Source organism: Haliaeetus leucocephalus, unplaced genomic scaffold (assembly GCF_000737465.1).
Source record: "Haliaeetus leucocephalus isolate CR32 unplaced genomic scaffold, Haliaeetus_leucocephalus-4.0 Scaffold0, whole genome shotgun sequence".
NCBI lineage: Eukaryota > Metazoa > Chordata > Aves > Accipitriformes > Accipitridae > Haliaeetus > Haliaeetus leucocephalus.
The window spans coordinates 12779307-12803824 of NW_010972436.1; the positions used below are offsets into that span (position 1 = coordinate 12779307).

A 24518-nucleotide genomic window follows, 5' to 3' on the forward strand; every position below is an offset into this window, starting at 1 on the left:
GGCGGAGGCGGCGGCCGCGCGCGGAGGGGACGGGGCTCCGGCGCTCTTCTGAGGCCTGCGGGGCCGGGGCGAGGAGGAGAGGCCTAGTGCGACCCGTGTAGGGCTTGGGCCTAGGAGTCGGGGAGGGTGCCGTGCGAGGGGCGGGAGAGCGAGCCGGGGTCACTTGCAGTGGAGTGGAGATCCAGGGGGAGGTGAGTGTTTTCCTTTTAAAAACAAAAGGCATCTTGTTCTTCCCCCACCCCCCTCCCCAAGTCCTTTCTTCTCCCCAAAACTGCTGCTGCAGACTGTAACCTGAGCAGGGCATGGTTTTAGACCCTGAATAACTGGGGTTGCCAGTAAGGCTTAATTTCTGCAGTTGCCAGCTGCTAGGCATGTTCAGAAACCATCAAATCCTTAAACTGCTGACAATAACCTCGATTTCTCTAAGGTGGATACTGTATTCCTCTGCTGTGGCTACTGAAAAATACAGTTCTTGGGGTGTGAATCAGGGGAATGCCGTATGTTGTGATATTGCTCTCCTTAGGGCACAGAATTGAACTGTTTTATTACATTTCTGTGTATTTGTATCACTGTGAGGTGTAATCTGACAGTCCAAGGCAGCTGTCAGTGACAGTTCATGAAATGTAAACACTTGCCACTGAGAAGCTCGCACTGCAAAATCAAGCAGGTCAAAGTGAGGCAAAACATGTAATTTTTGGTAAATACTTCAAAATTAATTGTCACGTTACATGTTTTGGGCCCCCAGAATTCTAGACTTTTTTTTTTTATTATTACGTCTGCTACAGGGTTGCTAGTACTGAAAAAACGTTGCAGAAGTTCAGGGTAGGAGTCAAACTGAGTGGCCTTGACTACAGTATGGAGGAAATATTCAAAGTTTACACTGATTCAGTGTAACCTTTCTGTTTATATTCTTAATACCAAGTGGAGACTTGTGCTTCTCCCAAAAGCACAGAAGTACTGTGGCCCAGTTACTGCTGAAAGTGTGTAGTCCATCAGTGAAAGGATAGAGAAATTAGATTTTTCTTAACAGCAAGTGATATGTTGGAAGTAGTGGTGGGAGAAAATGGTTTGAGTTCTAATTACAGAACTTGTTGCTTTAATGTAGGTAATTAAAATTAGAAAGACTAATGCTGTTTTTTTTTAAATAGGAAATGAAAATTAATTAACTTTTAAAAGTGTTTTGGAAAGAGATCTAAAATTCAGAAATAACATTTTAACATCAGTTCTGTAACTTCATATCTAATGTAGATGCCTGTTCTCTTGTGATCTGTTACAGGCTCTTAAGTACTCATCCAAGAGTCACCCCGGTGGTGGTGATCACCGTCATGACAAGATGCGAGACACCACAGATCCTTCACCACCAAATAAAATGTTGCGGCGCTCTGATAGCCCTGAAAACAAATATGGTGACAACACAGGGCACAGTAAAGCAAAAAGTGTGCATACTCACAGAGTTAGAGAGAGGGATGGTGGTGAGTTATCTTTCATTAACCTTTATTTAAGCCATTACTAATTTCTCATAAATATTAAAATTTAGCCATTATCACTCAGGTGATGAGAGTATTACGTTAAATGTGCCTTGCACTTTGGTTTCACTGCAGTCTTCCAAGCACGGTACAAGTTTCATTGGAAGCAATCATTTAGGCATTGTAACACCTATTAATTTTCTTATTTTTACAGGTATGGTTATTTTTCTTATAACCACAAAGATTGAATAAACTGTCTTTTTTTTTTTTTTTTTTTTTAAACTGGTATGTCTCAGTTTAGACATGCTGCAACATGTGATAACATGAAATAGTATTCTGGATTTTTTGGTAACAATAAATATTAGCTATTTTAGAGACTGGTTTTTTAATAACTTTGTGTGTTGTGTTGCTATACTGTGTAGTTATGTGCTTCATAGACTAAACCCCATAAGAAATGAAAAAAAGCTTCTTTGTATTTAGCTGCTGTGTAGAACTCTTAACAATCAGAAAATGATAATCAGAGGGACCACTTACTAGAGCTTTTCTTGGCAGGAGCTTAGAGAAGAATGTTCACAGTCAAGTCAGCCCTTCTGTGCTTTTACAGGATTTATAGACAGTAGTAATATTCCCAATATTTTTTAACTGATGTTATTTTCTATCTCTGCTTCCTAGAAAAAGGAAAGAGTAGGGTTTTCCATTTAATAAAAAATGGTAGCAGTTGCAGTTTAGAAAATCCTGGTTACTGACTGAACTTGGAAGCATGTTTCCTGTTTTGTAGGTGCTGTGTTTGGTCTTTGTATTGAATTATGAAGTGAAGTATTCAAGTAGAGAACTTAGAGCTTTAAAACAGTGCTTCTTTGTTCTGTATAAAGCTGACAGCTTGTGATGTACAGATACATTTATTGCTGCACTATTTTTACTTGTTATAATAGTTAAAGTAAAATAAAGAAAATATCTGTAAGTACCTTTTAGGAAATACTAGTTCACACCACAAATGTGTTCATGGTACCCGAGTGTTCTTACAATTCCTATTTGTTTTTCCTTCTTTGGATTAATACAAGGGCTCTGTAGACCACTGATAGTATGATATAATTGTGTAGATGGATTATAAAAACATGCATCTTTTATTAGTACACTGATTTTCATTATATCTGATCATATTTGAAGGTATAGTAATCTCAGAATTAAATGCATGTGCAAGGCCGGTAGGCTGCTATTCTTTGCTGCTTCGCAGGACACAGAGGTGTCCTCTCTTACTTCCTGTTCACCTGTCCAAAGATACTCATCCTATATACTCTTGCGCAATTCAGTTTAGTTCTGCTACAATCAGTAATTCTTTCTGCTTCAGTGGAGCTACATTTAGTGGAGTTACGCGTATATGAAAACATCTGGAGGATGAGACTCTATATGGGGAACTTATTTGCTTATTTGTATGTTGGAATTGTTTTTAAGATAGGAGAGACATTCTGAAGTTCTCACTGAGTCCAGCTGGATTTAATAGTTGGGGAATGACCTGAAGCATGGATGTATACAGTAACAATGAAGGAAAATTAAGTATTTGTAGTTTCTTAAGTGGAAGGAACATTATCCCACTGTACCTTCTCCTTCCCCAGGCTGCTAAGACAGTGGAAAATTTCATTTATTCTGATCTGAAAGTGGTCCTTTGAACATCATATGTTAACAGACTGGGAGGAGGAAGTAGTCTTCAGCAGTCTGAGGGAAATTACTAACTTTAAAAGATGAACATTTGTACTATTTAATGGAAATAAGTGATTTTTTGTGTGTGTGTGTGTTGTTAGTAAGGTTATTGTGGCCCCAGTTTCAGCTTTTTAAAATATATTCAAAACAACCAAAGTTGCATTAAATCCTATGTATAGGTTTTAAATCCTATGTGTATTCTATGTAGTAAACTAAAGCTGAGCAGATCTGAGCAGGAGGATATAAATTTTGTCTTTGATTTACTCAATTTTTCTGTCAGTATGAATTGAAGGTAGGTGTTGGAATATAGGCGAAATGCTGTGGTACTACGGACATTTCCATATTGCTAATATGCAAAAGACATAATCTAATAATTTACCATGTTCTCTGTCTATTCGGTTACACTGAGGTACTGTTATTGATATAGTATTCCCTTAGTTTTGCAATTACAGACATACAGTAGTAAAAAGAAAAAAAAATTTTAAAAACATTGCTAAAATTTTTAATTGAAGTCCTAATATGATTGACGAGTATTAATTGGCTTTGATGCTACTGCAGTTTTCTGGCTTGTTTTCTTTTCTTTTTCCATTCTTCTGAGGGGAAAAAAATTCGTGTTTTATTTTTTTTTGTAATTGCTGTTCATTTCATTATTTTAAAATCAGTGGTGCTTGATTTGGAACTACTACAAAGGTGTTATTGTCTTCCTATGATCTAGCTGAACTTAACAAAACAAACCTCGTTGAAAAATCTCCAGTATTTATTTCCCCCAACTCCATTAAAGTCCCAAACAGACAGATTCTTTTTCTCTTACCCCTTAGAAAACAAAACAGAACAAAAATCTGGAGTATTACTACTGAATGTAAAGCTGAATTAACTTAATCTCTCCCTTTCAGGTCAATGTTTAAAAAGTCACTCCTATATATCTTAGTGATCTTTGCTCTGAAGTGAAACAGGAAGATTCACTGGTGTAGCGTGCTGATACTTGCGACTCATTTAGTCATGACTGGTACACTTTTTTGTGGTAAAGACAACTGGCTAAATGTCATTTAAAGATTTAAGTGTGCATGTATAAAATGTAAGAGCTATGATTAAATAGATTGAAAATTAATAACTCAAAAATGGTAGAACCTCCCCCTGTGAATATCTTTGGTACCTGTATAAAGGTATTTGTCATTACAGCTTATTTTTGTAATACTTATGGCAGAATCTTTTGTGTTTGTAGAACTGTAATCCATGGTAAGAAATTCAATTGCTTTCAATTAAGGTTTTAAAAAATGTTATGGGTAAGCCCTCCATACTGATGCAGTGCAAACAAAGCATTTTTCAAAGTTGCTTACTGCATGGTTTCTGTGGAAAGGGACTACGTACAGAGACAATCGTTTCTCTGGAAAGAGGCTTCCAAGTTTACCTTGGACTAAACACAGCAGAGTACTTGCAAGTTTTTGTCACATCCATGGTTTCCAAAGAGTACTTTTACATCCAGCATATAAAAAAACTGCAGTAACTTTGTTCTTGCTTTCAGGTCCTTGTGCATGGGGACATTGTCTCTGTATGCAAGTGTTTAAAACATAATGAACAGCTACCCCCCTCAGTGCATCTCTTATTTATAGGTCAGCTGCTATAGGCAAGTGTGGAGTTTGAAGAGATTAAGGGGTCTTATGAGACCAACTCAAGTGTGAAGTTCCTTAACAGTAACAAATAGGGACTTAAAGCTAGCATTGTTTACAGGGAATAGAACTACGAAGGGCCTTGTAGTTCTGGAAGAGTGTTTCCATTAAAGAAAAAAAGGAAGCACAAAGATTTGAGGGTTCTCATGCTTGAGGATGGACAGACTGAGAGCATAGATGATCCCTGTAGGTCTTTTTAAATGCATAAATGAGGTGATATTGGTGTACAGGAAAGAAAACAAAGAGGTCAGATTAAGTAGGGTAGCTTTGGGAATGCTGTAAGGGAGATATATCTGTTATTTAGGAGTAAAAATTGCGAGATGGAACCCTTGGTAAAAAAGGAGAAAGGATGTTTCTTTTTACTTAAGTGTATGGAGCAGAATGACTTAAGATACGTAGTAGAACTTTGTGCAAAAAAAGTTAGTTCAGTTAAGCCACCTGTACTCAGTTGTTTCTTATTGTGAAGAAAATACTGAGTGTTTTGCTACACTTATGTTTAAAAGACTTTGAAAATGTATATTTGCTTCATGCCATGATCTTACTGAATTGTTTAAAATAGCAAATGGAGAGCATTAATGTACACAGCATGAAATCTTTTGCTGGATTGTGTACTATGTAGACTATTTTAATGAAATTCGATTATAACTTGTGATATTTAAATTCCAGAATATAACTGAACTTTTGTGAATGTTTCTTTTGCATGTTTGTTTTTTTTAATTGGCAATTAAGCATACTGTCAGTGACCACTGTTACTGACTAATACAGTTCTAAGATTCAAAATCCTACTGCTATTAGAGACTGAATGGAATATTTTAGATCATGAGTTCCTAGTTTTATTGAAGTAGTGGTAGGACTTTCTGTCATGAAGTGTTGGCTTGCCTTTTTTCCAGTAGTTCCTGAAGAAGTTCAGAGTCCTCATAGCAAAGGGACAGCGAACAGGCAGAAACAGAGCACTAGCTTTTCTTTCCTGTCTTAGCAACCCTTGTAGTACAGGAGGCTAACTGCTAATTAAATTAGTGTGATCATTGACCAGCAGTCAGAAATAAACGGGGCGTTAGGGCAGGTACAAGAGACTGGAAGCTGCCTGGGCAATGTGCGTTGGAAAGAGGAAATTGCAGGGTAGGTGGAAAGAGGGAAGTCTGAGAGTAACGAAGCATAGCAAAGGGTTGAGGAAGAAGCTGGAATAGATTCTATCTATTTAGTTAGTGTTAACTGCTGTTAATATTAAAGTGATTATTCATTACTATGAAAACCGTTTCCTCACTGTAACTGTATGATCAAACCTGGGATGAGAGAAGTCTGTGGTCACAAATGGGAGTAGGCTCTCCATGAAACATGCTTTGAACACCCCCCCTCCACACCCTACCCCCAACATCCAAGTGTAAAAGAGGTGAGTCACTTCCCTGTTCCTTGAATGTTGGCTCTTTGGATGGCTCTAACGGAGGTGGGGTTTGGTGGTTTGTTTGTTTTTTAAGATAAATACAATTGCTTCCAGGACCATTCACCTCTTAGAAGAGTTTCTCTGGATTAAAAAAAAAAAAAAAAAAGTAGATCTCTGTGGTTTTCTAATTTTGATAAAAACTTTCTTTGAAGTCTCACTAGTACTAGTGCCTTCAGTTGGGGGAGGGGATGAATTTTAAGTTTGCTTTAAAAGTTTAGAAGTTTTAGTGATGTGCAGAAAACAGACTCCATGTCTACTGAGATTCTTTTGAGTCCCCTTGTCTCATTAGAATGTAGCTTTACATTTACTCAGTATATTTGGCAATGTTCCTGAAGTGAGCTTTTGCTGGATCAGTTGTATGAGCATTACTTTCTTTTTTGTTGTTACTTTGCTGTGAGGATCTCTAATAGAAAAGAAATAGGAAAGTATGTGGTCATAGAATCACAGTAAAGGATATAACTTGTGTATGTACTTTTAAAATTTTGAGGTTTAGAATGTTAATGTTCAGAATTGCTTCTGAAAAGTAGCTGCAAAGCTTGCTTTTAAAAAGCACAGGGTGGAAGATAAAACCCCCTAATTTTATATTATTGTTATTAGGAAAGAATTGATATGATATTAATATGATGGTATTAAATGTGAAGTCTTTATGCATTTAGGTGGGTGGAGTCCTCTGTGTTTCTTTTAATGAAGTTCAAGTACCCGGTGTACATTGTGAGAGTAAAGATGTATTAATGGAAGACTATCCGAAATGGAAGCTGCAGCAAATGGCAATAAGCAGTGCTGTTCGTTTGTAACCTATTGCTGCAGCCACTTCCCAAAATCCATTGCTATTTGGACTTTGACATTAGGAACTTCAATTTCACTTACTATTCTTACTTTCTTCTATTTGCTAATATAAAATACAGATCTGTAAATAGGTCCTCTGAAGGTTTCCGTTTATGGTTGAACTGTTTAAGGAAATATGTATCTTTAAGTGTTTTAAGAACTCATGAACTTAGTTTTTTGATTTTAAGTGTAATATGTTCAAGTCAGTCTAGTAGCTAGACCTAGTAAGCTTTTGTAAGTAGGCTTATTTTACATTTTGGAAAAGGGAAATACAGGCTATATACAAGATTTGTTAAATTTCCTTGTCTTTGGTACATAAGCTAATCATAAGGGAATGATTTTTACTTAGCATCCTGCTTTCCTAACATATGCTTCTAGCCTCTGACTTTGCAGAAATGGAATATACAACATATTAAACCTGTACTTTTGGGTTGCTTTTTTGTAGGTGAAAAGAAGCAATGAAAACTGTTAGTTTCTGATGAGCTGCCTGCTGCTAGGCCATAGTAAAGATAGCAAATTGTAAATTATGCAGCTTTTTTTACTGGGATTACTGTGTATTCTCTAATGGCCCCCAATTAAAGTTAGTTCCTTAACCACTGTTTGGGACATGGCTACTTTCTAAGAAGAGAAGTATTGTTTATTGACAGTTTACATTTGTTTTCCCTGGTGTTTCTACCTATTCTATATAAAGTATCAAGTAAACCAAGTATCATTAAAACTATGCAGAACTTGGAAGAGAAAGCTCTGCTTCTGTTTTGCCTTAGAGAGGAGGCAATGCTGTAATAACTTTGCTGTGGAAAATAGCAGTTTAATGGCACCCAATTTGCAGTGTTAACTATGTTTGTTTATGGAGTCAGGCTTTTATATAATTTCATAGGCACTTCCAGGGAAAAACCTCTCAATGTACAGGGGAGTTGTTCCTCATACAGTCACTCAGTAAGGAAAAGAATTATACTCCCAATGAAAGGCAGTTCTCAACCTTGATGCTTCTAGACTTAAGCTTTGTCAGTAGTTTGTTGTAGGTTAAAAATGAATCCTTTCTGGACTTAAATGTAGCACTTGAAAAGAGAGAAGCATTTCTTTATAGTGAGTAAGATTGTTATCCTTTTAATGTTTTCTTTTGAATTATGAAGGGGTCACCAGACTTTATTGTACTTGACTGCAGGTGTTCCCTGTTGTAACTTCAGTGTTAGAAGATTCTGTTTCCTTTCTTGAAGACCTTTAACAGACTTCCTAGCTTTTAACAATAAAACTACCAGAGAAGAAGTATATAAGTTCAGTAGCTTTTCCTTTATCCCAGTCATATTTTGCTAGTAGTAGAAGAATGCTGTTTAGTTCTGGGCTTCTTTTGCTTGTTTTACACATTTTGTGCAGGCTTGGTTTTTTACTAGTGTGTTTTTCCATTTGAAAGCACTAGCGTAATCATACAGGGAATTATGTCTAGATTTTTACATGAACCTGTATCCCTTCAGTACTTTTGCCTACTAAAAAAATACTAACCAGAGCAACTGTGGCTTACCAAATTTTTGCTGAATGTTTTATCCCTTTTCTGAAATCGGAGCTTTCTGCCTGCAGTTGTATGCACAGGGAGTAATCTTAAAATTACACTGTAGGTTAAAATTTTTATTTATTGGAATTTTTCTTGGAAGTGTTGCTTTGTAAAACAGTATTTTGAAATTCATTCATTTGTAATAAGTGGAAAGTCTATGGTAATGAAAATACAGGGAACAAAATGTATCAGTTTCTGAAGTGTAAGCTTCTAAAATAAATTGCTGATCCTGTCAATTTTAAACACTTTCTAAATTATTCAAAGACATCTCTTGAATCTGATATTCACCTATTTTCCTGCTACAGAAAGTTTTTTTTTCTCAGACCTTCAACAGCAAAAAAAACCCCAAACAGTGAAATGGCCTGGAATTCTACATACACTTTTGCATCCCTCCTTTTCATCTTGGGCAGTGTTTAATTTTTCTCCCTACTTTCAAGCTTGTGAAGGGAGATCCATGTTTTAAGGCACAAATTGTACTTGCCAACTGACTAAAAGTAGACTCCTGGAGCAGTATTCAAGAATAATGTCCAGTTGGAAAGTCTGTCCTCCAAGTTACTGGAAAGGGAGATAAATTTTTGAGCAGATGACTGACAAGAGACCTCACTATTCACTCTTTATCAGATGGGTTAAGAGATACCTGGTAGCCGTGTTTGAAATGAATGGAAAGCAAGAGGCTGAAAGACCTTTGTTGATTAGGCCCCATAGTACTTCAGGATAATCATTCTGTTCCTTACTGTGACTACTGTGATGAGTTGCAAAGGAACAGTATGTCAAAGTTTAATGTTGTAATTTTTTCTGCCCCAATTTTAAAACATAACTTTGTTTCTACAGCAGAGGTATGATAAAAATGTTAATATCCAGCTTTTGTCATCATTCAAAAAAAAAGAGATGTAATGCAGTATTAAAGTGCTTCATGACAAGGGCAAGGCAGTCAAATACAAACTATTAGTTTCCAGAGCTAAATTCCCAGTGTCTGAGGGGCAGCAGGAATCTTCAGGAGGTCTTTTCTAAACTTCTGTAACTTTCTGATACATATCAACTAACTTCTCTGACCTGCTATCTTGGGTAGAGATTAAATAGGTGATTCTTAGCCACTGAGTAAAATATTTTGAGATGTTTAACGAAGAAAACATTGTTTACAGTGTATGTTTTAGAGATCAAAAATTGGTAACTGATATATCCCAAAAATATAAAATCTGTGATCATCAGATGAACCAATTTTTATTTTTTTTTTAAATGTGTGTAGGTTTGCTCTTGGACCTAAGTAATAACATTTTTTTATCTACAAGGAAGAAATTGTAGGATCATTCATATACTATCAGGAATTTGAGACCGAGTGGCAAATAATAAAAACTGTTCACTAGTATGGAGCTAGCTAAGTTATGCAAAAGTGAAAATGCTAATTAATCTACAGGAACATGTAAAAGTGGTCCACTGTGTAAAAAGTTACAGGAAGGAGTGTAAGACTTCAGAGAAAGTAAATACTGTGCAGAGCAATGACTCTTAAAACATGAAACTCATACACAATTAAGAGCGTAAATATTGAGTGCAGCGTTAGCCAGGAAGGATCAGAGGAATATCAAGCAGGACTAGAGAGATTACCTCTTAGTGCTGATGTGACAGTTGCTGGAATACGGTCTCTGTTTTGATTCTCACAGTTCAGAAAGTATGCAAACCTGCAGATTTTCAGAGAAAAGGCAAGAAAATGACTGCAGTTGAAACTTTTGCATTAGGAGAGACTTTAAGAGCTCCTACTATAGTTGCAAAGAAAAAATTAAGGTTTTTTTTATTAATAATTACAGGGAAAAGAAATGACATACTTAATGTTCTTGAATGTAGCAAACAAAGATGTGAGATCCAGTTAGCTTAACCTAAATATTCAGAAAATAGACATTTGCCACAATTTTAATGTCATTAGTAAAAATTCGAGTGACTTATTGTGATGATTTTTGCAGGGGTGGAAGTTTTGAAACTGAATGACTTAAAGACAATTTTCTAAGGTTTGTTTCATGCAGAAAGTTGAACTAGTTGATCAGAGGTTCACTGGTAGGTAAAACAGTAATGTGAATATTTCTAGTTTAAATGTTGTAGATTAGTGGACTTGAAATTGAAAGGGATTAAAAATTGTTAATTAACTTTGTAAGTAGCATTCCTGTGATAACTTCCCCCCCACCCCCCCAAGTGGTTGATCTTGGCTCATGGCATGTGAGGATTATGAACCTGTGAATGTGTTTCATGTTGCATTGTAGGATTTTCTGTCATTGAGAATATGTTGTTTTGAGAGCTGTTGCAGGGTCAGGTGGAACTATGATGGATCTATTGGCAGTAGAATTCAGTATTTGCAGGTGCACTGGTACAGTTTTAAGTTTTGTGTGCTTTATGAATGCATACATTTTTTTAGGAGCAGCTATCCCAAAAACTCTTTTTAGGATTGAATATGGTCTAGCTGATCTGGTCTCTGCAATTTCTTACCATCTAATTTCTTCAAAATTTATCTGCAGTTCAGTACAATTTATACCAGACTTAGTATTTAGAGTATATTTCTTCAAAGATGATTGCACACTTCCACTTTAATGCAGGCTTTTGATGTTTTTCACTGGTGTATATGTTTACCAGATTAGATTTTAGTTTGTTGGCCATAACTACACAGCTTCATGCAGTTCAACAGTATCTTTAGTAACTTGAAATTGCTTTGCTGTTTTAGATTTGTAAAATTTGCATACGACAGAATGTAAAATACTGTTGTTCCTGTTTCCACATCTTTTCTTCTTACTTAACACAGTTAAGGTTTTAGTTTAAGAGTACTGAGAATTAAAACAGATTTAGAATCTTTATTTTGAATTCTGATACACAAGTTTTCACTCAACAGCAGTTATTGTGTCTTGTAGAACTCCTTGAAGAGCCGTTATAGGCAGAAAGAACTTGTAACATTAATTAAATAAAGCTTTCCTTTAAATAGTCAACAGTCTTTGCCAGCACAGCTTTCAAATATGTAAGATAATAAAGTCAAGCTACACAATGAATTAATCGAACAAAACTGTAGTCAGGTTTTTTTCTTGCCTCCATATGAAGTCTGCTGACCTATCTGGGTAATTTTCTTGTAATTCATTGTGACCATAAAGGAAGCAGGCTAATTGGACATAGGACAAGGGCTTGACAGTGACATCTGGTTCCTTGCTATCCATTTTTCTGATTCCAGTCCTTAGCTTTAGCTTTGGCTGTGAATGTGAGAAACAGATCTGGGCTTAGAGACTAAGATGGCTACAGGATGAGATGAGAAGCAAGATAAACTAGGTTACTTCTGCTTATATAAAGATTAAACCAGTTTTATTTAAATCTTAAATAAGCCAATATCACATGGAAATTGGTCACAGATCCTTTTTGCAGTAGTTTTACTAGCATTTTGTATAATAATGATGATAATAATACTACTACTAATAAAGCCTGATCATGATTGAACTAGTACAGCTTTTTACCGGGGAGAAAATAAAAAGGAAATTTAAAGAAATTACATTTTCCTATTTTTTAAATATTTGTGATCTAAAAAATGCAGAAAAAGCTGTATGTTATGAAAACATTGTGTCATTTTATATGTTTGGTTAGAAAATGTTAGCTGCATGTGTTTGATCAGTTCATACTTTCTGTGGTTTTAGGAGGCGGTGGTTGAAGGCATATGATTTTGTGGTTCAGGAAATTCCTACTATAAAATCAGTGGGGTTGTTTTTTTGCTTGTTTATTGCGGTTTGGGGTTTTTTTTGCGGGTCCAGTTCATTTGATAACATGAAATTCCTTCCTACCATTTCCTTACTTTTAGAGAGTTGACATAGCTACTCAAAAGTGTAAACGAAAATGACTCATCTGTGCCGCCTCCTGGGCGGGTAATTAAAACCCCGAACGCTGCTGTCTTTATGTGGGGAAGAATAGAGCTTGGAGGCACATCTCTTTTTACATGTGTATAGAGCTCAGCTAATAGAATAGAATTCACTGCCTAGTGGGTCCTGCAAGGGCAATGATGTTGAATCACTTTGATAAATTAAGAGGAAGAAAGTGTATTTAACTATGTCATCTTTGTATGTGTTTTTTAATTCCAAATACCCTGCATTTTGAATTTACTACTACTTGCTGTTTTCCCTTGAAGAGTGTACTTCAAAACTGGCACTGTCATTACTCCATACAGTTGTTTTGTCTGCGAAACTGCCTGCCAGAGAAAAGCTTGTAAAAAGCTAAACTGTGAACATGCACATTAATTTCTGCAGAAACAAAATGCAATCAGCTAATACTTGAAAATGTTGGTTAAAATATACTTTTTTTAAAGTAAAAATTGAATAATTTCTGGCCTGTTTTAGTGAAGTGACAGCTTCAAATTTATTCTGTAACTGTACCTGAATATTTGAGAGTTCAGTGATTCTGGTTTTGACAGTAGTGCTTTTTAATCTGAATATTCCAGGAATCTGAAGATCAGCCTTTTTGTTAAAAGAAAACATAATTTGAAAAAATATCCATAGCAATGGGCATGTTACTATTAGACTTCACTAGATTCAAACTAAGTTACTGTGTTAAACTGCCAGTATTGGCGCTTTCTTATGGAAAAGATCTCGACATAGTTAAATGTTTCAATAAATCCCTCCTGTCCCTTTTTCAAACCTGTTGCATCTGCAGCTGTAAGAATTTCAGTATTCCTAGTAAGATTAATTTTTTTTTATTTTTAAGCTTACTTTTTTGGAAGAGAAACATTCTGTGTTTCACCATATTATCATAAAATCTGCTATATTTAGGCATGTTGGGCTTTCTGAAAATATTTTTAAGAAGCACTATTTGCAGTTTCATTCCCATTACGCAGATTAGGTCCTCTCCCTGGGTTTCCTAGATTTCTTAAATATCATGCTGTTTTATGTCCTCCAAGGCAACAGTCTTCCTCAGTGCTTTTCTAGGTAGATTTGTTACTGAATTTGTTAGAGTAACAGAGTTATAAATTCTTCCTATCTATCAGTAGCAAAAACGGGAAAAGAAAATTATGATCTACCCTGCTCATCTCATTTATTATGTTTCAAACATACCTATTCACTCTGAAACGTGGAAAAAAACCCAAAGAATACTTTCTTATTAAGGCATATAATTATAAATAATGCTCATTTATGCATAAACTCTTTAGTACAAATTAGGTAATGTGCTTTACCTGTTGTGTAAATAGGCTGTGTTTATTTCACATCATTATGTTCTTCTGGATGATGGTTTGTTCATGTCGGGTGTCCCCCTTGAATGACATCAGCAGGACTTCAGATCTCTTCTAGTTAAGTAGTTTGAGAAGTTTGCTCATTCAGACATCTGCAGCTGACAGGTTAAAACACACTTAATTTTCAAAACCGCTCATTTCTTTTGAAAGAATACTATTTGTACTTGATTTAGTATGAGAAATAATATGATCCTCTTCAAATTCAAGTAGTGTAAAATTCACCTCTTTTACTGGCAAAACACTGCCTATACTAATGATTGTAGTCTCTGTATAGTCCTTTTGAGAGTATTTACTTAACTAGGGAAATAAAATGAGACACTTAGCCAACCAGACAGTCATAAAACAGATTTTCAGTTTGTAAACATAACTTTAGCTTTTGTGGAGAGGCATATTTTCCTCTAGTAAGGAAAATCCAGGAAACACCAGTTGAATTTTAAGTATATATTTAAGAATTATTTAATGGGAAGAGGGAAGAATTGTCTTGTCACCTACTGTGCTTTAGATCTTTGAAAACCCTATTGCACAATACCTTTGTTAAGGTGAGCTAAACATCCAGCCTGAAACTAAGGCTGTGAATCCATCGTATTAAAACCACAACACTGTATGTATTAATTCTTAGGTGGATCCTTGTTTGCTACCTCCCACCCAGAGGCCTGGGCCAGCATTCCTTTTTTTAATGAAGAATTTCTATGCAGCAGAAGTTGATTTGACCTGTTTTTTTCAGAATGTTACTAACATATCTTCTTTTCAAAAACAATTCCCAGTTGAAGATTAAATAAATATAAAATTAAAATCCTTATATTTCTTGCATATCTATACTGTAATAAATACATATGTGGCATATCATGTCCTGAACTGAAAGAGTAGTTTGTCTGAGCCTAATCATTTCACAAGTTATCATGTAAAAGTTTATTGAGCAATTGCTGCTTCTAATACTAAATATTTTCAAGTTAGCTTGCTTATTTGTGATAAGTTACTAAAAATTTCGTGGGCATTGCTGTAGTCTTAGAAGAGAAGCAAAGTTCTCCTCAACTGGCAAATATTAATAGCACCTAAGCAGTGATCTTGTATTGAAGTGGAGTTTGGTTATTAAGTAACTAGAGGACAAATAAGGCTTTCTTATGTTAGCGTACAAAATAAAAATAGAATAGAATAGAACTGAATGAGACAAAATTCTGCATGCCTTTGGAGGGTAGTCAGATTTGATGTATCTTGACATACGAATTTGAGATAATGTGACTTAGAGTTAATATTTTTGACACGTTTAAGAAGGGAGATAATACAGTGTCTTTATTGTTCTTGCCATTTTTATGTGGTTAGGCATTGATTCTGCCACAGCCTTTTTATTAAGGATATAAGCAGGATAGTTATGTCTGTGACTAATTTTTTTTGCAGGATTGCAGTAGTGTTTTGTAATAGAGACTCCTTTTTTAATCTTTCTACAACATCATGTACTTGTAGAGTTGCTGATTCTGAATAGTGCATGTTCAATTGAAATGAAGGAAACTTTTAAGATGGGATTAAGGTTGCAAGCATTTGTCACTGCATAGCACTACCTATGTTCAGAAAAAGCTGTAACTTCATCTTCCTTATTTTAAACTGAGGAGTTGAAACTTTCCCGCAAGTTAATTTGTAAGTAATATTGTGTTCACATAATCTGCTTAAAGTTCTTTGTCCCCAAGAAACTATCCCCAAAACATTAAAAGAAAATTGAGAGTTGCTGAACAACATGGCCTTGTTCTTATTTAATCTTATTTTTGCTAGAGGATTTTGTCAGGGAGAGTAAGTTGTCATACCATGCTTAATTGGTTGGATCTTCTGAGTAGGAGTACTGATTTGGTGCTGTTGATACACAGAAAATGGAGGAGTAGTCTCAGAGCTGTATTCTGGCCGCTGCTTTTTTTTTTCTCTTTGTAAGCAGAAATTGTTTTGCATGACCCCTGACTTTATTGAAACTTCTGTCAGTGATGACCAATTTATGGTATATCAGTCTTTCATTGTATTACTGTGCTGTTTGTAATCTTAAAACAGTGGAAAACACAGTTTTTATAAAGTGTCTGCACTTAAGCAATTCCATCTTGCATCACTGAGGTGTATGTTGTTAAACATCAGTGTTTCTTCCAATGTATTTGTTTTATGTTCTTTGGGAAGTTCCTTAAATGAAAAGTAAAAACTGTGACATCCTGCCCCCCCCCCAACGTTAAGGGATTTGTTTATTGGTTTTAGTTACCTGTAAGGCTGATTTTCAGAAAGTATTTGAACATGTGCCTATTGGTAATAATTTAAAAATACCGCAGACAACTAATACATTTTTTTAGAAATGTCTTTAGTTCTCTAGTTTTTCTTGGGTTTTGAGAGAAAAACATTGTAAAATTGGAATTATCTACTGACATTTAATATGTATCAGTGGTTGCAGAAATAGAGATTCAGGGCATCTGACAGAAGTGAAATGTTTTTTTCTGAAGTGGACTGAATATACTTTCATGTACACTGTTTTCTATTAAAGCAAACAGTTTCTCTGTCTTTGTGGTAACTGCTTATTATCAGGTGCTTAGCCATAAAGTTAGTTTCTAGTTATGACCCAATTAAAAAACCTTCATAGACTTTATCTGACATAATGAAATCCTGTTCACACCTTTCTTGCTGTACGTATGTAGTAGAGTTGTTATCTTTTGAGGAGGTATTAGACCAATCTGAGGCATGAACCAGTGGCAGTCTTCTGCTTACTCTTGAGTTGATCAGGATTGTGGAAGTATTGTTGCCTGAGGTAGTATAGTGCATCGTTGCAGTGCTGTTAGGCTTCTGTTACCAAACTTGAATCTCTTTGATACTGTATTACAGTATGTTGTTCATGGGAGGGCTATTCATTTGGGTTTTGTGGTGTATTGCTGGGGAGGGCTTAGAAGGGGGAAATTCAATCTATTGGCCATATGTTGTGCAGATCCACGCTGGAGTTAAGATAACATCATTATTAGTTTGTGGTAAGGATTCTGGCTGTCAGTTTAACACTTCTTGTTTTGTGTGTCATAATAATTAAAAAGCCCCTTTCTGTATGAAGCTCTTATTTGAGGACAGAAGAACTTCTCTTGTGTACTCTCTTACACTGTATTAGAGATGTAAATGTTTTCTGAGCTACAGTCAAGAATGAAAGTATAGTTGGCGCTTTATTCTCAACTACCTCTAGCTTCTTAGAGGAATGTCCCACTCCACTTAATACAAATGTGACAACATTAGTAAGTGTTGCAAGGTGAAGAAGACTTTAAAATTGACTGTCATCAGTGATGCTCGTAGCAGGGAGTTTGTTTTTTATTTAGCACATTGAAATCTTCTGGGGTCATGAGCTAGAGAGTTAGGAATATGACTCTGTTGCTGAAGTTCATGGTACTTTTTCATATTTTCCATGGGTAAAATTACTTAGGCTGCTTTTTCAAGTCAATTGATCTCAAATAAAGTAGGTGCCTTAGAGATGTTAAGCAGTGTTGAGGATGTTGCTAGCTTTTTTTTTTTTTTATTAGGTGACCTGAACCCAAAGGGAGAAAACAGAAAATGTAAGTCTGAAGAATTTGTTGTCCATCTGTGGTTCTTAATTTCATGTAAATTCTACTTGTCGATTTCAGCTTCTTTTAAAGTATCTACTTTAGTAACCTTTGGGTCTTATCAGAAGGGTTTAGAAGCTGGTTGGAACTTGCCTTAATTTAGGAGAAACAGGCAAATTCTTTCAAAGGATATTGCTTACTGTTCTTCAGAAATAAAGAATAAACATTTTTGCAGGTGATGGTAAAATTATTTGTTCAGTCTTTTGCTTATTTTTGTTTCACTGGTTGAGATATCAAGAAAACTGCCAATATACTGCTTTTCTTTGAAGAAGAAAGTTGGTAGGGATTTGTCTATAGAGTGCGGTGGAAATGCATGTTTCATCCCTTAGGCTTTTTTTGAGGGATATGACTTGGGACACTTGAGCATTAGATCTTCCAGAAACTCAGTGGATTCAGTGGACCTTGTTCAGTGAACCTGATGATTTTCTAAGTTATGTATAAGTTGAAAAGTGATTTCTCATTGCTACTGGGAGGTGGGCTGAGGGGAGGAAGAAAACAACCCCCAAAATACTTAATTATTTTGCTGTAGCTGTAACAAGGAAAGGAGCAAACTAGAAGGGGGTGGTTGGACAAAAACAAGTTTATATCTGTTCTACCAGTGAGTACAACCCAAGCTGTTACATCTATTTAGACTGAAGTACAGCCCTAGGAAAATAGTCTGTCTGTTAGCTTCTGGAGTAGCACATCACTGAATTGTTACACAATCAGAAGTTTGAATTTAATTTGAGCCATTTTATTACTGCCTTTTGCTTTCCTTTTTGATGGGCTGATAACTGGTTTTCTTTCTAGAACAGTTTGTACTGTTTGCCCTAAAATTAAGCTTCAGTTTCTGAAATAAATTTGGCAGATCTAATTAAAAATGTAAGCAGATGACAGCAAAACAGCAAACTACTGTTATGTTATGCAATGTGTAAGATAAAATTTGAAGCTAATCTTTTTCATTTTAATAATCAGTAACATCTTGGCCTCATTAGTAAAACAGAACGAGTCCGTAACTCTCGTTGGTTTACTGCTTCTGGCTTTCCTTCCTTGAGGTGTCATTTTCTTACTACCATATTAGAAGAAAAAAATCTATTGTGAAGAAAACTGTATGCTTACAGTATGATTTTCATCACTTATTGGTCATTTGTCCCACTGCATGTATGAACGACTCTTGGTCTGCTTATATTAACATTTTAGATAAATTCCCATGAAATTTTGTGTGATTGGTAACTTGGAGAAAAAGATGAAAAATTGGGACGATTATCCTGTGAATCGAACATTACAAAACAGCACAGGCTGTGCTCTCCTGGGTAGGAAATGAGGTAGGAGAGGAGGGTAGGGGAGGAAATAAGGCTTTGAGAGCTCTTTTGCTCATAGAGCTACTTGTTGACTGGTATAAAACATTTATTTGGGGGCATAATGACTACGTAATTGGGCGGTTGGGCAGTACAGTGATCAGGCTAGATTTTCTTTCTTTTGGCAGAGCACTGTGCATTCAACTTAGTATGTTATGAATTTCTAGAAAATGTTACTGTGCAGTTGGTGTATTCTATGAGGCCATTGCTCTGCTAGAAAAATTGCAAGTTTTTATGCTTTTCATTGCCTATGGAAGACAGCCATATTTTATCTCAATACAGCAGGCCACATAAAAATGCAGTGAAGGAAAACTGTGTTTTGTCCTATTACTTTTACATGTGGCAAATAAAAATGGCCATGATAGGCTGTTCAGTTACTGCTGAGACTTTGGGTATTGTGTTCCTATTGTGTTACTTTTTTTCCTCCCATATGCAGAACTTTAGAAAGGGTTCTGCACAAAGATTTGCGCTGAAGTAACAAAGATGTCAGTTGAAATACACGTTAGACATTTTAATTTAGGATTATCCTAGGTAAGTTTCTATGATTTTCACTGTTTAAACAAGTCTTAATTAGTTATCCCCATAAAATATCACTACCATAAACTATTTTGCTGTTAAAGTTTTCTCTGTTAACAAATAATTAGTGTCTATCAGTTGGGCAGTATTTATTCTGTTGAGGAAGTTCAAGTTCTAATGAACTACGTTAATGAGTTTGATTGCATATTAGCTAAGAGGTGAACATGGAGTCATAGAACAGTATGTATGGAGTTGAATGAACTTCCTTGCTTTCTTGTTGCCCAATGTTTCTTTCCATATGCTGGGCACAGAAAAGATGACTTTTCTAGAGCCCTTCTGAATCCTTGTTGCCTCTGGAAGGAGTGGAGGGGAGGACTGCCTTTGAGTTCCAGTTACAGCACTCATTATTGCTGGGGAACATTTTTCATGCTTCCTGCCCAGCTAGTGAGCATTTGTAAACTTTCCTTTATATTGTCTGCACTGACACTTTTTATTATGGACAAAAGGAGGGTTAGAATATTAACAAGGTATTTGTCTGACTGAAAAGGAAACATAAATGCTCTATGTTGGACTATATAAAGTTAACCACTGTGTAGTGCAACACTATATTGTACCACTGCAACTACTGTAATTTTACTATTTGTGCCTGGCTAAAATCTTGGGTGTGAATGGAGGTGTGTGAACTTGTGTACTGCCTAATTTCTCAGTGTGTGTTTGTTTGAAGAGGATGAAAAATAGCAGCTTTTTCTTTTTTTTTTTTTTTTTTTTGGGTTTGCTGATCTGCATTATAGATTATCTTTTGAAGATAACTGTAATGTGTCTTGGTGATCTGATTAGTGCATTTCAGTTGGAGATTTTATGTTTATGATACTGTATAATGTAATGAGTTAAGAAGAGTTTTAATTAGGCTAAGACACTTGAATCCAGAGGGCGGTGGGGAATGTAGGGTGATGTATTTGACTCTTCTAATCAAGCAGCAAGAAAATTTATTTTAGCTGGTTACAAATGGATGCTGTAGTTGGTAGTACAGGTTTTGGAAAGGAAGGAGTTTCAGCTTGTTCCTGAAAGATGGCAGGGGTGAAGGGAGAGAAATAAGTTGCTTTATTGCAGCAGTCTGATCTTTAGCTACCTCAGAATTTCAACTTTTCTTAATTTCACAGAATTGAAGTGGTGTTAATGGAGACATTAATTAAATGTGATAATTACCAGAGAAAGTTGACTATGTTGCAAAATGGAGTATTCTTATTTAACCCTATGTTATGTCCTTTTTCCAAGTCCAGCATGGTGTTGAAGCCTCACTGCAGTTCAAACTATCTTAGATTCAGCACTTTGAATCTGGAAACTACTTACAAAAATGTTAAAGTGGATCTTGGTGTGGCAGAATCTCAAATCTGTAGTAGGCATTAAGTCACAGCCTGTTTATTTAATTGGCTCCCAGAACGAGTCTTTTTGTGCTTTCTGCTTTCATGCATTAGTGAGGAAGACGGGATTTTTGTTTGAAAGACTTGAAGACAGTTACGATAATTTAACCTTGACTCTGATCTGTCCTATGACCTGTTCATCACTAGAAATAGTGTTAGTGAAGGCTTGCTCACACAGTTACACCACTACAGTTTTATATAACCGTAGTGCTGATGACCTTCTTGGCCATCTTCCAGTTACGAGTAGCTCTTTCCAGATTTAACTGCTTCCAAAATAATGATTAAGCTGAGGAGAATCACGGTGATGGTGCAGTAAACATTTCCATGGGGAGTTCTGTAACTGAATTGCAGGATTTATAACACAATATGAATTTCCTTATGGTGCATCAAAGATGTATATTTGCGATTGCTAAATCTTAAGCTATGCTAATAAACATTTTAAATTTGTCCCTCTTTCTTGAAGAAAGTGGGACTAATAAGGAAGGTCTAACTGTCAGAAGAAAGCACTAACTGAGAAGTGCTATAAGGAAACGTCTCGAGGGACAGTACTGTGCTGTCTACCTTATCAGGCCTGTTTCTGGAATGTCTACTAATCTTAGTGGTCCTGTTCTCATGATCTACTTTGCCAGGCATGCAGCTGAAAGACAGCTGATAGCATGTCACAGCCACCTTAAAATGGCTTAGGGTTAGGCTTTGCTGGTGGTGAAAGCTAGCAAACAAGTAAGGGGAACCCCCCTTCTTTTTAGAGGTATACCTCCACTTGCAGGTTGCTCTCTGCATACCATTTTAATTTGGTGGCCTTTCAAAGATCTTCGGCCACTTTCCCTGGCAACCTGAGCTGGCAATGCTTGCTTGGCTGGGTTGTCAGAATTCCTAGGTGACTGCTATGCAGGTATGTACCTTTTTATACTGAGGCAGCAAGATTTTAGTATGTGGTTGATTTGGTGATACAGTTTTGGTGTTTATATATGATCTTTAAGCCCTTAACTTGCATGAAGTGCCTAAAACTCTTGTTCTCGAGTATCACCTGGTTTGGTCTTGGAAGCTTCCCAACAGCAAACATCAGTTTGGCAGCCCTTTTGTATCCTCATTCCCTTGAAGTTTGGGTACTGATCCAAACATAAACCAGTATTACGCATAAAATGGAGGTATGGGGGTGAACCTGCATCTGTAATTACACTGTGTAATTGCCCTAGACGCCATCGGGTATGTATTTATGGTTGGCCCTCGTAAAAGCCCGCATAGCTTGTCCTGGCAACCTGAGGCAATTGGTATTGCTGGAGCAGCCATGATCAGTTTTTAATGCAGCTGAGGCCAGCTCAGGATCCCTGATTCAGGGCAAGCCCATGGGTGTGCAGCCTGGGATTCTGCTAGGAGGATGGCAGCTCAGCATGGAGAGGCCCAGGGGCTCCTTATGAAGAAACTGCTGCATAGTAGGTGTTTCTACTATCGGGGCCAGCTGTAGGTGGGTGCGACTGCTGCAGCCTCTCTGATACTCCATCCTGGGTGCTTTGTGACTCAGTACTGGGACTGGGAACCAGGGTGGCAGGGAACTGTGGAACAGTGAGGGGATGCTGCTGAGCTGTTAGACCATGTGGGGGCTGAAAGTCTGCTCAGTGGGTTTGAGGGGTTTGTTTATGGGTTGGATAGAACTGGCATTAAAGGATTTTATTGATTTAATACTTATGTTGTTGGCTCTTATTCATGTTTGGAAAATGTGTGTTAGATTAGATTCACTGTGGCAGTGTGTTCAGATGACTACAGTATTTAAAAATCACCGACTGCATCTTGAATATGCTGAACAAAGTGTAGTGTTACTGCATCCGTTGTATGGGATTACAGTAAATTAACTGCATTGGTGTTTTCTGAAGCTTTGAAGTGACTAATATCAAACTGTTCAAACAAGCCATCTGGCATTTTCATCTTGTTTTTTTCCTTTAAAAAGGGAGATGATTTTACCTTATAGTAGAAATGAACTAGTAAGTCTGCATTAAGCAATCTACAGAAATACATGAAGAAATTTTAATGATTTTTATCTCAGTAGCGTTTGGGAAGGGTATACTAAATAAAGACTATTAACAGAATGATTAATACGAAAATATTAAACAGCTGTCTCACTCCATAATCAGGGTCTAAAAAAAAATTAAGACTGTTGGTGTGAGGAGTACAGTCTTATAATTACGTAATTATGATATACTTCTAGCATACATTTAGGGGAATTAAGCATGTCTGTTTTATAAATGTATATTGAAGTCTAAATTCTGGAATTTTCTAATGTACATAACATGTAAAGTCACACCATTCACTAGAAGCTCAGTTTTTTGTTGTTATTCATGTGCATTACAAGCACGTGATGTTGTGAGTATTGCTTTGACAAGCTTAAGTTGCCCCCATTTTAAGTCATTCCACCTGGCTCTAAGCATGCAAGATACTTTTGGTGTAGAACTAATTGTCTTGCTTTTGGAAGGCTGTATTTGAGGACAAGACTTTTTCCTCCTCCCCCAATCTTTAAAGAGAATGACATATGGTTTTAGCCAAAATAGTGTAGGAAAAGGTTCAGAGCTCAATACTCTGGTGGTTCAGGTTGCAATAACTCATGCGTGTGCAAATCAGCCTTTAACCTTTGTAGGGTACTGAACAGATTAGCCATGGTGTACCTCTTTGCTTTTGTGATGGACTGTTTTTCTAACCTGCAGGGTTAGGTTTGGGGAGGAAGAAGTTTGAAATAGTAATTTTGTCAATGCTTGTGTAGTTAGAAGGTAGAATTTGCGTTATAATCTCTCCCATTCTGCATCATGATATATCATTTAGTCATCTTCTGTGTGTGTGGTTCTCGGAAGGCTTAAAATGTATTTGTTTTAATGGCTTTATTCACTCCCACCTATCAGTCCACTATCAGTATTCTCTATTGTAGTTGCCTGTAACATACAGTCTTTGCAATTTGCAGAGTACTTTGACTTCCTATTTAGATCACTATATGGTAGGTGAGGCTATTGGTACCTGATGTAGTATCCCTGGGTATTTAGAAACTTCTCAGTAGGTAGAGGAAAAACAAAGGCAGGGAGAGTGCTGTATTTGGAATATCTAGATTTTTCCCTGAAATGTGTAAGAAAATGTTTTTTCTTAGATTGATGTGATCTATGTGAACATTTAAAACTTAGGAAGAGGAAATCATATAAAGAAGAATGGAAGAGTTTTTACTTGCTCAGAAATTTTCAAGGAATGGGAGGCCTTAAGAGCAGGAAATTTAAAATAAGATTACGAAGGGTTTAATGGATGGTCTTGTTTAATTGTAATTAGAACTGTTCAGGTGTAATTGGTGACTTGAGATTAGGCACAAATACAGATGTAAAAGTTGTTGAGCATTATCTCCCTTCTCATTTCCCAGCTGTTTTTTTGTTTCAGTTGTTTTCACAGCAAGGAAGAAAACCTGGTTACCTTGAGAAGCAGTTGTTAGGGAGGCCAGAAGCAGGCAGCCGTTTGCAAAATGCTGCTTTTGGTATTCTAGATGTTGATACCTATATTGCAGAGACTGAGGTGCAGGAAAATTAATTTAATCTATATGCATAAACAGAAGTAGTTACCTACAACCAGTTACAAGTTTTCTTAACCCTTTTGAGACTACAGCATTGCTCCAATGAACTTAAAACCTGATTTTGTGTATCTAACTGTGTAGGCTGTTGATAAATCCATTTAAACTTTCTGACTTAATGTTGAGGAGAAGATGTCTTTTAATTTCTGAATTGACATGTTAGGACTCTTCCTACTT

At 36.3% G+C, this 24518-nt stretch overlaps 1 protein-coding gene across 8 annotated transcripts in view; it reads left to right on the forward strand.

The window, feature by feature from the left end:
• WAC (WW domain containing adaptor with coiled-coil) overlaps window positions 1-24518 on the forward strand; it is a 63979-nt gene that overhangs the window by 610 nt on the left and 38851 nt on the right. For 6 of the 8 annotated variants that reach the window (XR_775482.1, XM_010584654.1, XM_010584971.1 and 3 more), the window contains exons 3-4: window positions 1277-1472; window positions 17395-17427. Coding sequence is in view for 7 of the 8 variants with exons in the window: in XM_010584654.1 (XP_010582956.1) it covers window positions 1277-1472; window positions 17395-17427 (229 nt within the window). In the remaining variant the exon portion in view is untranslated. Of the gene's footprint in view, window positions 1-76; window positions 192-1276; window positions 1473-17394; window positions 17428-24518 lie in introns of those variants that run through there. The other 2 variants (XM_010584889.1, XM_010584736.1) reach the window with 2 other exon arrangements.